At 42.0% G+C, this 14,988-nt stretch overlaps 2 protein-coding genes across 5 annotated transcripts in view; one reads left to right on the top strand and one right to left on the bottom strand.

Moving 5' to 3' along the window:
* The first annotated feature begins 578 nt into the window (after positions 1 to 578).
* LOC115131884 (peroxisome proliferator-activated receptor gamma-like) lies at positions 579 to 9,273 on the top strand. Of its 2 annotated transcripts, none has more exons than XM_065020586.1 (7): positions 579 to 779; positions 3,600 to 4,374; positions 5,751 to 5,944; positions 6,202 to 6,340; positions 7,445 to 7,641; positions 8,183 to 8,660; positions 8,931 to 9,273. In XM_065020586.1, exons 2-7 carry the CDS (start codon positions 3,684 to 3,686, stop codon positions 9,176 to 9,178), a joined length of 1,947 nt encoding a protein of 648 aa, XP_064876658.1. In that variant the 5' UTR covers positions 579 to 779; positions 3,600 to 3,683; the 3' UTR covers positions 9,179 to 9,273. The 2 variants fall into 2 exon arrangements, with proteins under 2 accessions (XP_064876658.1, XP_029519812.1); XM_029663952.2 differs by having other exon boundaries at positions 580 to 779; positions 5,853 to 5,944.
* A 3,966-nt stretch (positions 9,274 to 13,239) lies between these two features.
* Positions 13,240 to 14,988, bottom strand: part of raf1a (Raf-1 proto-oncogene, serine/threonine kinase a) — a 40,385-nt gene continuing 38,636 nt past the window's right edge. For all 3 annotated transcript variants that reach the window (XM_029663950.2, XM_065020587.1, XM_065020588.1), the window contains one exon: positions 13,240 to 14,914. In XM_029663950.2, the coding sequence (XP_029519810.1) occupies positions 14,774 to 14,914 (141 nt within the window). In that variant the 3' untranslated portion in view covers positions 13,240 to 14,773. The remainder of the gene's footprint in view (positions 14,915 to 14,988) is intronic.

The raw sequence follows: 14,988 nt of genomic DNA, 5'->3' as shown, positions 1-14,988 counted from the left end.
TGTCCCCAGCACAAGGTGCACCACTAGGTGCATCGTCTTGATATGCCACACCTGTCCGGTGGATGGATTACCTTGGCAAAGGAGAAATGCTCACTAACATGGGATGCAAACAAATTTGTGCACAAAATTTCTGAGAAATACGCATTTCTTTGCATATTGAAAATGTTGGTTATCTTTTATTTCATCTCATGAAACATAGGACAAACACTTTACATCTTGCATTTATATATTTTTTTCTCAGGGTAATTGCTTGACAAAGTTAAAACATTTCAGAAGGATAAAATATTTGTTTTGAAATTATGACTTTTTTTTTTTTTTTTTACCCCTTTATGTCAAAAATGGACCCCTGTTGGCCTATGGATTTCTGTGTACTGCTGCTCTGAATACAGTGCTTCACACCTTACGAGAATCAAACACTCTCAGAAAGGAGTCTACAGTAGCCTACATCATTGTACTCTTCCAGCCTACCTATCAAATCAGATAATCACTCTTTGAGCAACAGGTTTGTCTCCAGTCTTCCGTGAAGTAATGATTCCAAAGTCCATCCGGCAAATTGATGGGGGAAGGGAAGTATGCAGGCTGTAACTGGGCGAGGGAAACTTCTGTCATTCAGATACTGGCCATTTGACCCACATGCAACCTGCAGTGCCCTGGCCTATAATTCAGCTACAACGGGATCAAGAAAAAGGAAGAAAGATGGTGGAATATGTGAATGAAGCTCTACAAGTGCGTGGTGAAGCGTTATAAGGCTATTTTTTTTGCGTAGAAGACCAGGACAGGTAAGCTAGGCTATATCAGCCTTGAATTATTCTGATACGTGAGAATGTAGACTGCCTGGCTCAGGCTAAAGGTGAACAAGTGAAACTGATGTCTGACAACGCTTTGCATAAACTGATACTGGTCTTAGATCGATCAAATGCTTTCATTTATTACATTTGAAAAATGTATCTAGACCTATTTGCATTGGCATAAAAAAAAACATGGTTGAATTATAATAAAGATTTCCGTTGTGAATTTAAATGTTAACTTTGTCTGTAATTCAAACTGGAAAAAGGCTACTGTCAACTTTTGACAGTTTGATAAAGATGTCATTCATTTCAATTTATGTTACTATTTTTATATTATTGTATAATCGAGACCTCTATATGATCACCAAAATTCAGGTGTTTCCTAGTTTACCAACTTCTAACACACTAACTATTAAAATCATTCCACTTTGGTAACAAGACTATTCCACAGGACTTTATCAGTCTTCTGTTTAGGTATGTGTAGGTCATTTCAAATCAAATTGATTTGTCACATACACATGGTTAGCATATGTTAATGCGAGTGTAGCGAAATGCTTATGCTTCTAGTTCCGACAATGCAGTAATAACCAACGAGTAATCTAGCTAACAATTCCAAAACTACTACCATATACACACAAGTGTAAAGGGATAAAGAATATGTACATAAAGATATATGAATGAGTGATGGTACAGAGCGGCATAGGCAAGATGCAGTAGATGGTATCGAGTACAGTATATACATATGAGATGAGTATGTAAACAAAGTGGCATAGTTTAAAGTGGCTAGTGATACATGTATTACATAAAGATGCAGTAGATTATATAGAGTACAGTATATACGTATACATATGAGATAAATAATGTAGGGTATGTAAACATTATATTAAGTAGCATTGTTTAAAGTGGCTAGTGATATATTTACATCATTTCCCATCAATTCCCATTATTAAAGTGGCTGGAGTTGAGTCAGTGTCAGTGTCAGTGTGTTGGCAGCAGCCACTCAATGTTAGTGGTGGCTGTTTAACAGTCTGATGGCCTTGAGATAGAAGCTGTTTTTCAGTCTCTCTGTCCCAGCTTTGATGCACCTGTACTGACCTCGCCTTCTGGATGATAGCGGGGTGAACAGGCAGTGTGGTTGTTGTCCTTGATGATCTTTATGGCCTTCCTGTGACATCGGGTGGTGTAGGTGTCCTGGAGGGCAGGTAGTTTGCCCCTGGTGATGCGTTGTGCAGACCTCACTACCCTCTGGAGAGCCTTACGGTTGTGGGTGGAGCAGTTGCCGTACCAGGCGGTGATACAGCCCGACAGGATGCTCTTGATTGTGCATCTGTAGAAGTTTGTGAGAGCTTTTGGTGACAAGCCGAATTTCTTCAGCCTCCTGAGGTTGAAGAGGTGCTGCTGCACCTTCTTCACGATGCTGTCTGTGTGGGTGGACCAATTCAGTTTGTCTGTGATGTGTACGCCGAGGAACTTAAAACTTACTACCCTCTCCACTACTGTTCCATCGATGTGGATAGGGGGGTGTTCCCTCTGCTGTTTCCTGAAGTCCACAATCATCTCCCTTGTTTTGTTGACGTTGAGTGTGAGGTTATTTTCCTGACACCACACTCCGATGGCCCTCACCTCCTCCCTGTAGGCCGTCTCGTCGTTGTTGGTAATCAAGCCTACCACTGTTGTGTCGTCCGCAAACTTGATGATTGAGTTTCCCATTTATCATCATTATGATGCACACGCACACACACACACGTTTGTTATACTATCCTTGTGGGGACCAAACAATTGATTCCCATTCAAAATCCTATTTTCCCTAACCCTTACTCCTAAACCTAACCCCTAACCCTAATTCTAACCCTAACCTTAATTGTTACCCTAAACCTAACCCCTAAGCCTAAAATATCCTTTTTCCTTGTGGCGAAATGTCCTCACTGTTGGTCCCCACAAGGATAGTAAAACCAAAAACACACACATTTTATATTGCACACAGCACAGGTTTGAGCATGTGCAAGACCTATTTGAGCCTGTTAGAGGTTGTAATTAGGTCTTGTACTGGGAATGGATGTCTATTAGAAAACAAACCTACTAGAATGAGCATTTGATGCATCACACTGAAAGCCTGGCCCTCTTCCCACAAATGTATTATCCAATGATGTGCCTCTTGATTTATGGCCAATGCCACCCATTAAAGTTCTCTCGTGACTTTTGAAAGACAATAGCTACATATAACAGAAAGGGAATTTATCATCCTACAATCAGAGATGATTCAATAAAACATATCTCGATTTCTGCAGAGAGAGAGAGATAGAGAGAGTAGTTAGACCTGTCTTTCTTTGAGTTGAAGTGAGCATGGCTATATTGACCCGTCTCTACTAATGCATCTAAAGATCTGTCTGTGTGTTCTATAAAAGAGGAGACATTTTACTAGCGTCTAAGATGTTCTTACTGTCCCGCTGAAATCATACAGAAGTGTGAGTTCACTGACAGTGGGGCTGAGAGTTCCTACCAGGGGGGCGGACGAATAAGTTGTCACTATCTGTTAAGCACTACTGCAAGCTCAATGAAACCGTTCTTAAATTGCATTCCTGTGTTCACCCGAATCTAATGTACAGTCCATAACCAGATCCATATCAGCGTGAATGTAGAATTAGTCCAGTTCTGTTTCTTAGTCTTAACAGGCTAAAGTTAGAGTACAGTTACAACGGCGGAGGTAATTAATGGTTTTCCTTTTCTGTTATCTCCTTGATAGCTCTATGTACAGTGAATGTAGATGGTTATACTGTTGGATGACCTTTTTCTTTTAACACTGCTGTCTAGTGTCTTCTTATCCAGAGATGGTGGACACTGAGAGCAGCGTGGTCCTTGCTGAGTTTTGGGCTGGGCACGTTGGACTTGGCACAGATGGACAACAAGATGAATAGTTTTGACATGGAGACCCTGTCGACGCTGGACTACCCTTATCTCCCTTCTCTAGAGTACAGCCACAACAGTCCCCACCACCACAGCCCAGACAGAAGCCACTCATTCAACCACAGCCCAGACAGAAGTCACTCATTCAACCACAGCCCAGACAGAAGCCACTCATTCAACCACAGCCCAGACAGAAGCCACTCATGTAACCACAGGTCAGACAGAAGCCACTCATTTAACCACAGGTCAGACAGAAGCCACTCATTCAACCACAGCCCAGACAGAAGCCACTCATTCAACCACAGCCCAGACGGAAGCCACTCATTCAACCACAGCCCAGACAGAAGCCACTCATTTAACCACAGCCCAGACAGAAGCCACTCATTTAACCACAGCCCAGACAGAAGCCACTCATTCAACCACAGCCCAGACAGAAGCCACTCATGTAACCACAGGTCAGACAGAAGCCACTCATTTAACCACAGCCCAGACAGAAGCCACTCATTTAACCACAGCCCAGACAGAAGCCACTCATTTAACCACAGCCCAGACAGAAGCCAATCATTTAACCACAGCCCAGACAGAAGCCTCTCATGTAACCACAGCCCACACAGAAACCACTCAATCAACCACAGCCCAGACAGAAGCCACTCATACAACTACACATACAGCGTGTATCAACGTAAGTCTACTGTAAGGGATTGTCAATAAATCTGTCATTTCCTACAACTAAAAGTGTAATAACTTAATTATCTATTCACATCGATTTAATCTTGTGTTAAAGCAATTGCCAGACATTTTGAATGACACTCTTTCCTTTTGCCTTCGATGTTATGTACAGTGGGGCAAAAAGTATTTAGTCAGCCACCAATTGTGCAAGTTCTCCCACTTAAAAAGACAAGAGAGGCCTTTAATTTTCATCATAGATACACTTCAACTATGACAGACAAAATGATGAAAAAACATCCAGAAAATCACATTGTAGGATTTTTAATGAATTTATTTGCAAATTATGGTGGAAAATAAGTATTTGGTCACCTACAAACAAGCAAGATTTCTGGCTCTCACAGACCTGTAACTTCTTCTTTAAGAGGCTCCTCTGTCCTCCACTCGTTACCTGTATTAATGACACCTGTTTGAACTTGTTATCAGTATAAAAGACACCTGTCCACAACCTTAAACAGTCACACTACAAACTCCACTATGGCCAAGACCAAAGAGGACACCAGAAACAAAAATGTAGACCTGCACCAGGCTGGGAAGACTGAATCTGCAATAGGTAAGCAGCTTGGTTTGAAGAAATCAACTGTGGGAGCAATTATTAGGAAATGGAAAACATACAAGACCACTGATAATCTCCCTCGATCTGGGGCTCCACGCAAGATCTCAACCTGTGGGGTCAAAATGATCACAAGAACGGTGAGAAAAAATCCAAGAACCACACGGGGGGACCTAGTGAATGACATGCAGAAAGCTGGGACCAAAGTAACAAAGCCTACCATCAGCAAGGGCATTGAAGATGAAACGTGGCTGGGTCTTTCAGCATGATCCCAAACACACCGCCCGGGCAACGAAGGAGTGGCTTCGTAAGAAGCATTTCAAGGTCCTGGAGTGGCCTAGCCAGTCTCCAGATCACAACCCCATAGAAAATCTTTGGAGGGAGTTGAAAGTCCGTGTTGCCCAGCAACAGCCCCAAAACATCACTGCTCTAGAGGAGATCTGCATGGAGGAATGGGCCAAAATACCAGCAACAGTGTGTGAAACCCTTGTGAAGACTTACAGAAAACGTTTGACCTCTGTCATTGCCAACAAAGGGTATATAACAAAGTATTGAGAAACTTTTGTTATTGACCAAATACTTATTTTCCACCATCATTTGCAAACAAATAAATTAAAAATCCTACAATGTGATTTTCTGGATTTTTTTCTCATTTTGTCTGTCATAGTTGAAGTGTACCTATGATGAAAATTACAGGCCTCTCTCATCTTTTTAAGTGGGAGAACTTGCACAATTGGTGGCTGACTAAATACTTTTTTGCCCCACTGTATATTGTTTAGGTTCAGTAAACAATAAGCCCTTATCGCCTTCTCAGTCTAGCGACTGTAGCATTGTCAGCCTGTCCAGACCCCGGCCTCACTCCAGTCCCCCTACTTACACAGACGCCAGCTCTCCGCTCAATATTGACTGTAGAGTGTGTGGGGACACGGCCTCAGGCTTCCACTATGGCGTCCATGCCTGTGAGGGCTGCAAGGTAGGACTGAGACCTACCTCCTTTGGTTCTTTTGGCTTGTGAATGCTTGGAGGTATTGAACTGTCTTGCTCTGTGACCTCCATGGGGCCATATTAGTAAGGATTTACCCTGAAACTTAAACACGCACCCTGGCCCTTGGATTAGTGTAAAGCTCATGGTTTTTGTTGACATTTCTTTCTATTTTTTCCTGTAAAATAACTACAGCCAACTGCTGCCGTAGGATTCTACAATCAACATGTTCTCTGCCTTTCTCTCAGGGGTTCTTCCGCAGAACCGTGCGGTTAAAACTGGTGTATGACCTCTGTGAGCTGCACTGTCGGATTCACAAAAAGAGCCGGAATAAGTGCCAGTACTGTCGCTTTCAGAAATGTCTGCTTGTGGGCATGTCACACGATGGTAAGCATTGTTATGTAAAAAAATAAAAAATAATCTACAAAGGTTTGTAAAGGGTCATGATTTGTCATAGATGATAACGCCAAAGCTGAGCGTCATGGAATGTTTTTTTTGGCTGCTCCAATTCATTTTGCCTCAAGCTCAGACATTTTCTTTTGCTTGTCTTGCACTAAATTTGGAAGAGATAGATAGCAACCATAAGCACATTCCTGTCCGTCTGCCTTAGCTGGTCACATGATGTGTTTGTATGTCAGTGGTATGCAGCCCGTCCACAATCTCAGCGACAGCTTGCTATTGGTCATTTATATGTTAGTTTGTATAACAGTGACCTTTGTACTCTTTTATTACCTGTGATGGGACAACTGCTGGCAGACACAGCAAAGCTCTCAGGAGATGTTGTCATGTCGTTCTGATGTTTCTTGTTCTTAACATGATTTTTAATTTGTGTATTTGCTAGGCATTCTACTGCACTGTTAGAGCTGTTAACGCAAGCGTTTCACTGCACCTGCTACAACACCTGCAAATCTGTGTACACTTCGATTCGATTTACCATCAGTTGACATTGCTCGGTTACACAATATGTGCACGCAACTTTGTCTCAGCTCATCCATATAATGTCGAGGAATCATCACATTTTTGTTCAGTTAAATATTTTTAGTGTAATCGTTGATGAATTAAGACAGATAATGTGGCCACGACATAAAATGCTTAGACAGATGGGCTGGGCTCCAAATGGAGACCATGAGAACTATTGTAAAAGTTCATAAGCCCTCCTGCAGCCATATTTATTATACAATCACAATCTGAGTAACGCCCACTCACAAAGGGTTGACAGGGTTAGTTGTCCTATTTGATAACACTTATTTCATGTCAAGGGCGTTACACATATTCAATATGAACTGTTTCAACAGCAGTTGTCTGTCTGAAAAGGGCCTTTAGACTTTGGAAAGTTTTCTACACAGTGGGATGAAGTATAGTCCTTCTTTAGCCAACCTATTTGTCATTGTCTTGTTTGAGCCAGCATTGTTTAATACAGAAAGCGTCTGACTGGCGCCCAGGCTAGAATGTAATGCACTAACTGTAAACCTCCCTGATGCCCCCATGCAGCCATCCGCTTCGGCCGGATGCCCCAGGTGGAGAGAGAGAAGCTGCAGGCTGAGTTTATAGATGTGGACGCCAGGAACCCAGAGTCAGCGGACCTGAGAGCCCTGTCCAGACTGCTGTGCTTGTCCTACCACAGACACTTTCCCCTGACCAAGAGCAAGGCCAAGGCCATCCTCTCTGGAAAGACCCACGGAAACTCAGTAAGGGCCCAGTTGTTACTTGAGATACTGTACATGCACACACAGTGTTACGGGAATGATGCATTGATGTCCATGGGAAATGTGTGAGATCAATCAGAACAGACCCATTGAAAGGCACTTCACCGAACACTCTCGCTCTCTCTCACACATACACTCACACACACACCAGACATTTGGTTCTATTTATTTGAATATCACAGTTTTTGGTAGATCCACTCTGTCCTGATTTACTGGTAGCAAAATATCTAAGTTCTATAGGAAGCAGTAATATTGGGTCATGTTAGTTTGTCTTAGAGGAAATGACTAATAGACCGTTATTTATATTTTAGAGAAACAGATTGAATTTTGGTTCTCAAGGAAACAAACACAAAAGTCAGGATTTTAATTGACCTTTTATTTCCTAGGTATATTAACCCCTTGTGCACCAAGCAAGGTGCCTAATACGAGAATCACTACTAAGTCCCAAGAGAATGAATGACAATGGATGGAAATGCTTCTTTACGTAGTTAATTACCAATGGGACGCATCTCTTTTCTTCCAGCCCTTTGTCATCCATGACATGAAGTCTCTGACGGCGGGTCAGTACTTTATAAACTGTAGACAGCTCCCAGTACTGGAGCGCCAGAGGTCCGTCCTGCCCCCTGAGGAGCCTGCTGGGGAGCTGGAGCTCTCCGTCTTCCGCCGCATCCAGATCCGCTCCGCCGAGGCCGTACAAGAGGTCACAGAGTTCGCCAAGAGCATCCCTGGGTTCACGGAGCTGGACATGAACGACCAGGTGATCCTGCTGAAGTACGGGGTCATCGAGGTCATGACGACCATGCTGGCGCCGCTCATGAACAAGGACGGCACACTGTTTGCCTATGGACAGATCTTCATGACCCGGGAGTTCCTCAAGAGCCTGAGGAAGCCCTTCTGTGAGATGATGGAGCCCAAGTTTGAGTTTGCGGTAAAGTTCAACGTGCTGGAGCTGGACGATAGTGATATGGCGCTCTTCTTCGCCGTCATCATCCTCAGTGGAGGTGATTGTTTTTCAGTTTTCATGTATGCATTTATATGCAGGATCTGCAAGATTGCCTTTTTTATTGTTCAGAGACGACTTGATTGGGCTTGAGACCAGATATAAAGTAATGGGGTCCTCTTTTGTGCTGTATCCTTTCATTTGGACTTTGCTCGTCGGGTAGATCATTATAACTTCAGATCATTTTCTGTATACTGTTTGTCCAACCTTCCTCTATTTCCCTCTCTCACTCTCTGGTGACTAACCTTGACCACGTTGTACTCTACTGTAGACCGTCCAGGCCTGGTGAACGTGAAGCCCATTGAGGGCCTCCAGGAGACAGTGCTGCAGGCCCTGGAGCTGCAGTTGAAGACCATCCACCCAGACTGCCCCCAGCTGTTCGCCAAGCTACTGCAGAAGATGACCGACCTGCGGCAGCTGGTGGCCAACCACGTCCGCCTCATCCACCTGCTCAAGAAGCAGGAGCTGGAGGTGTGTCTGCATCCCCTACTGCAGGAGATCATGAGAGACCTGTACTAAAGTGGAGGGGGTCTCAGTTTAACAGCTATGAGGAAAAGAAGACTGCTCACTGTGATAGATACAGTAGTACAGTATTATCCCAATTGTGATTACTGTAACAATGTGTAGACCCTTATAGATCTTTAACTAGCCTGGTCCTAGACCTGTTTGTGCTTCGTCAACTCCTCTGTGGCGTGTACGTCGTAAACAACAATAGTCACTGAGACCAGGCTATTCTTCATCAGGTTGTCAAGGAAACCGAATGTCTGACTTCAGAAGTGAACTCCGTGACAAAGACACGTTCTGCCGCTCCGCTGAACCCTCTGTTTGATATTCAGTAAGGGGGAAGATTGGTTTCTTGGAAGGGTCTTTGAACTGTACTACATTGTGAATGATTCATTACAGAGCTTCTCACCGTCTCGTTGTTGATGCAGCTATTCCGTCTTCTGCTGTGCTTTTTAATTAAAGGGCTGAAAGGAGAAGTACTTTCAATTGCAGGGCATTCATTGGACAAATAGAATAAAGCCTGGCTAAGGTGGTAATATAATGTGAAAACAATATGTTATCCTAATACATTTATTGTTAATGATACACATTTGTAATAATAACAATAATAACTTTCTTTGTGTAGCTCTATATCATAAAATAATCCAATCGAAGTACTAAAAAAGTAAACAGACAGAAGGAAGTAGAATGAAAAAGAAATATAGCTCATTCAAATCATTTGTTATGTACAGCATATCGATTCTCCTTGTCTTTGAATCATTCCATAGGGGTTCGATGAATGTGAAAACATCTCTTGAGTTTCCATTTCCTCAACACGACCCTCTCTAAACATGTCAGTGTATAATGCATCCATCTTTTCGCCTAACATAGTATATGACATGTACTACCACGGACATATATCCCGTGTTGTTTATAATGACCTGTATAAGCAATACGAAAATCCTCTCTAGTAAGTACAAAAAAGTATTGCTCAATGTTGCCATCTGCTGGTGAACATATTGCACATTCTGTTGCTTTATGATGTTATGCAATGTCATGATATTCCACTGTTGCTGACACATGGTGAAATGTTCCAGCGCTTATGTTAGGGTGACTAGAAGGGCTTTATGATTATTTCTATACATGGTGTATTTGATCTACAATGAGATATGGCATAGTTAAAATACTTCAGTTTAGTCAAAACATCATTGGGGAAATGGTACAATAGAGGGGTCCTTTGTAGCTCAGATGGTCGAGCATGGCGTTTGTAATGCTAGGGTCGTGGGTTTGATTCCAGGGAACACCCATAATGAATAGGTATGTAAGTTGCTTTGGATAAAAGCATCTGCTCAGTGAGATATATTATAATGTTTCCGTGAACTAACAATGTGCATTACAGGAAGTAGACATGCAGTACACACTTATCTACTATAAGTGTCTATCTTTTGAATATTTATTTAAATGTAGATGCCAAAAAAAAACAGGATTTTGTATATCCAACCAATGTCTGTTTCTGTGTTCAGGCACTGGGAACATGCATTTTGATTGACAGCTTTTGTTTTGAGTGAATCCATTCTTTATATGGTTCATCCTTGAGCTGTATTTGGTTATACACCCTACTGGGCTTGACATGAGTTACTGTCACCATGCCCACGGCTGTATTCTGTCTCGGTGGACACCTGTGCTCTGCAGATTAGATGCTGTGTCTCCTCCAGCATGGCTCTGTGTACTGTGTGCGTGTTTTTAAAGGGATATCTGCACATGGGTTGCACACGGGCTTCGTTGTATGTGCAAGAGGAATGACCTGTATACTTGTGTTTGTAGATACTGAATAATGTAGCCGACTTAAAGCCCCCTGGATCTGCTCCAGCACCCCCTGTGTGAGGAGGTTGAATCTGCTGCATGTGTAAAAGCAAAGTAGGCAGAAACATGATCACAGCATGCCGCCTGGTGGAGCTCTTGTCGCCATCGGGCCAGATCAGAGTTTGCTCTTTGTATTCTATTGCTCGTCTTATTTTCAGCAGTCTCTGTGGCCTGTCAGAAAGCAGAAATAGAACAGTTAAACAAACAGATAGCAAAACTCCACAGAAATAGAAGCCAAAGAGGCCAGCCAATAAAGGTCTTGCGATTCACAACTTTCGATGACGCCATGGCTATTCTTCCCTTCCCTTTTTTGAGACAAATGGTTCAGTAAGATAAAATAAATCACATGACTAATTGCAAAAACTAGCTAGCCGGAGCGATGGTCAGGTAAGTAAACGTTGGAGTCACACGGCTTTTACTTTGAAACCGCTAGAACACGTTTCCTATGGCAGCCCTTACTATGCCCACACCGTGTGTGTTCATTCAATCTTGTGGACGACATAGAAAAATGAATTCACGTAATCAAAATGATTATCCGTCTTTGTTGTTTAAGTTCGGATATTGATTGAACAAACCGTATACGGATCCTAAAGCTTATGCCCTGTCACAATCTATGGAGCGATTTCAGTGCCAACATAAATTGTATTTTAATTCCATAATTTCGAATGTGTATTTGGATATTGATATTTAATTAAATATTTAATTAAAATACTTTGATGTACAATAATGTGTGGTGCACAAATGTAACCATTAAATTAATAAATTGAACTTTTCATGATTTTAAACTGAATTGAATGAACATACAAATTCAATATTTATGTTGAGTTCCAATATGGTAAATATTGAAATCATTGTCTGTTTATCAAGTTTATCAAAATGTATATATTCAACTTGTCAGATGCATTCTGATTCAGTTTCTCTAAATTCAGATTCCAAACCAGAGACAACATCCAGGTACATTACCAGCCAGGAAATATAGAGAACAGATAGAATCAAATGCTCTCGTGGTAAACGGAAGCTTCTTGTGGGTTCTGAAGCCAATGTGGCATGTTGAATTTCTCTCTTCCTGTGGTCTGAATACTTATGTAAATAAGGTATTTATGTTTCTATTTTTAATAAACTTGCAAAAAATCTTAAAACCTGTTTTCGTTTTGTCATTATGGAGTATTGTGTGTAGATTTATGAGGAAACTATTTAATTTAATCAATTTTAGAATAAGCTGTAATGTAACAAAATGTGGAAAAAGTCAAGGGGTCTGAATACTTTCCGAATGCACTGTATACAAAAACAATAGACAACCGAATCTGAATGCATCTGAGAAGTTGAATATATGAAAGATTGATCCATTTGAAATTATAGTTCGTAAACTTGATGCAGACAATGAATGCAATGTTTACCATATTGAAACTGAATGTATAAATATTGAATTTGAATGTTCAATAAATTGCAATATTCATTCAATAAAGTTTCAAATCATGAAATACAAGTAAAATGTATGAATTCAATCATCAGTATGTGCATTACAAATAAAAATATGTTTTATTCAAATTCAATATCTAGATACAACTTCAAATAATATTTCCGCTGGCACTGAAATCGTTCCATATCAAATCCCCCAGTTAGGTCTGATAATCAACTGAAATGCTGACTGAGGCCAGGCTGGATACAAACATCAGAGACATCATTATAGAACACAAGAGTCTATGACTGCATAGGTGTGTGGATGTTTATAGGGCAATGTAGCACATAAGCAGCCACTTCAACTAAAGTGTTACCCAATAGCTTTGTTTAGATGTGTTATCATTTAATCCCATCTCTCCACCAAGTGTGTCTTTCTCCTCTCTCTCTCTCTCATGTAGGCTGTTTTTCCTGTGGGCTTGCCAATAGCTGTGGAGCACCTAGTGCCATTGCCCAATGGTGGAATCTCCTAGTGGTGTGTCTCAACTGGATCCACGGTGTGATTGCACCACACTGCTACTGCAACAGCAAACATTGCACCCAGCCACAAAGTCTTGCACATGTATGGGATCCTACTGAGAGGCAGTGCACAGAGAGAGGCAGCAGGGAGTTCAATGGTGGAGACCAGTGTCTCAACATCTGGAACCGTCAAGATTAAAGCAAGTACTTGAGAGCAGACAAAAATCAGTGTCCGCTAACCATCTGAGGCCCCACTAGTCAGCAACTTTTGCCAGTCAGTAGCAACAAAGAACGGAAGGTTTTGAACACTTCTGCAATTTAGTTTAACTTAATTTTATTAAAATAACCTGGAATAAACATTCTCACCACGTTTACAATAAAATGTTTAACCTCTTGAAAGAGACATGGCAGACAAAAAAAGCTAATTAGATGTCAAATATTTTTCTACATATTAAAGAGAACCGCCTAATATCCAGCTGGTGATGGTTAAACCCAAAGAGAAGGCTGATTCAAATGTGTAGGTAACTACTGATAAGAACTCTCAGCAAAGCCGTGAACAAATCACATGGACCGGAGAAATAGTCATCGCTTTAGTTCAAATGTGCACAACAAAAAAAGAAAAACTGTCTTCCTCAATCACACATGCGTGACAGACTGACAGACAATAATTTTCCAGAATAACAAAACAAAAATAATAAAAAGCATGAAGATGAAGACACTGATAATCATTTCGTATCTCTATCTGATTTAAGACAATGTACAATCAAATAATCCTAAAAAAACAATGGATTGCGTCACACTGTTTTTTGTTTTATAAGAATCCTCCTAGGTGAGGTTTGTGCAGAGGGTCTTTGTCTAGGCTTCATCTCCTCTTCGGGGAGGTCAGCTTAGAGAAACTATCCTTCATAATAAACCAAGGCAGTCAGTCCCTGTCAGTCAAGACAGAAAGGTGTGCTTCACAGCACAGAGATAAGAGAGCTTCTTTTTACTGCTCTCTCACATGCGGTTCCTTCGATGTCTCTACCTCACTAACCTAACATAGCAGGAGTAAAATAAACACCTGAGCAACATTTCTTTCTTTCTGGTCCTGACAAGATTTTTTTTTTTTTTTAACTGTCGGGGGGAGGTTGTCTTCTGCACTGTTGAACCAATCCACTAAACGTGGAGGACGAGTTAAGATTTAAGATGGAGTGTCGCCTTGTTAACGTCCAAAAGCGTTACATTACATTTATCATCAATGGCACACAGTGATTTTTCACCTTTTCAACTCTGGGATTCAAATCAGGCAAACTTTTGGTTACTGGCGCAACGCTCTAACCATTTTGACCACCTGCCCAGCAAAACAAAGTGGAAGCAGAAGTCGTGTCACAGGCACTCTTTCCATTTCCCCTGAAAACCGGATGCATTCCCGACCCACAGAGGGTGCTGCCTCACTGTCCCCAGGTAGGTGTGCTTTCTTTCACATATTTCACTAACTGCATTGCCACTCTGTCCGTTGCACCCATATTAGCCATGGGGAAAAGTAGGCCTCTGACTAAACCTAGAAATGGGCATTCATTTCCTTCACTGCCAATCATCTACCTCCAAACCAATGGGTAGTCTTTCTCTGCTCTTTACACCGAAACCATCACTGGCACAACTCAGTCAGTGACTGAAATACCATATTGATCCCATTCACTGTCACCTTTCCTCCCAGTCAGTCCTCTTCCTCTTTGCCGGTGATATTCTGTCTGTGTGTGAGCGTGTGTGTGTGAGCGAGCGTGTGTGTGTCTGCGTGTGTGCGCGCTCATGCACACGTGTGTATGTTTTGGAACAGGAGCATGTAGGAGGGGCATGTTGGGTGCTGTAATTCTAGAACACAGGCAGCCTGCTATAGGTTGATGTGAAGACGTTGATGTCCTCAGTGTGGGAGGCTCTGTGCAGGGAGGGTTCCGAGGCACTGCGGTTGATCTTAGGCAGGGAGTGCTGCAGCAGCTCAATGGACGACAGGATCTGGAAGAGAGGGAGAGAAAGCGAGGAAGATTCGAAGCACCCCTAGCAAAGCGTGGAGGCATTTGGTACAGTGC

The sequence above is a fragment of the Oncorhynchus nerka genome, linkage group LG7, assembly GCF_034236695.1.
Source record: "Oncorhynchus nerka isolate Pitt River linkage group LG7, Oner_Uvic_2.0, whole genome shotgun sequence".
NCBI classification, from domain to species: domain Eukaryota; kingdom Metazoa; phylum Chordata; class Actinopteri; order Salmoniformes; family Salmonidae; genus Oncorhynchus; species Oncorhynchus nerka.
Note: the sequence above shows the minus strand (reverse complement) of the source record. Positions and strands in the feature narration are given on the sequence as shown.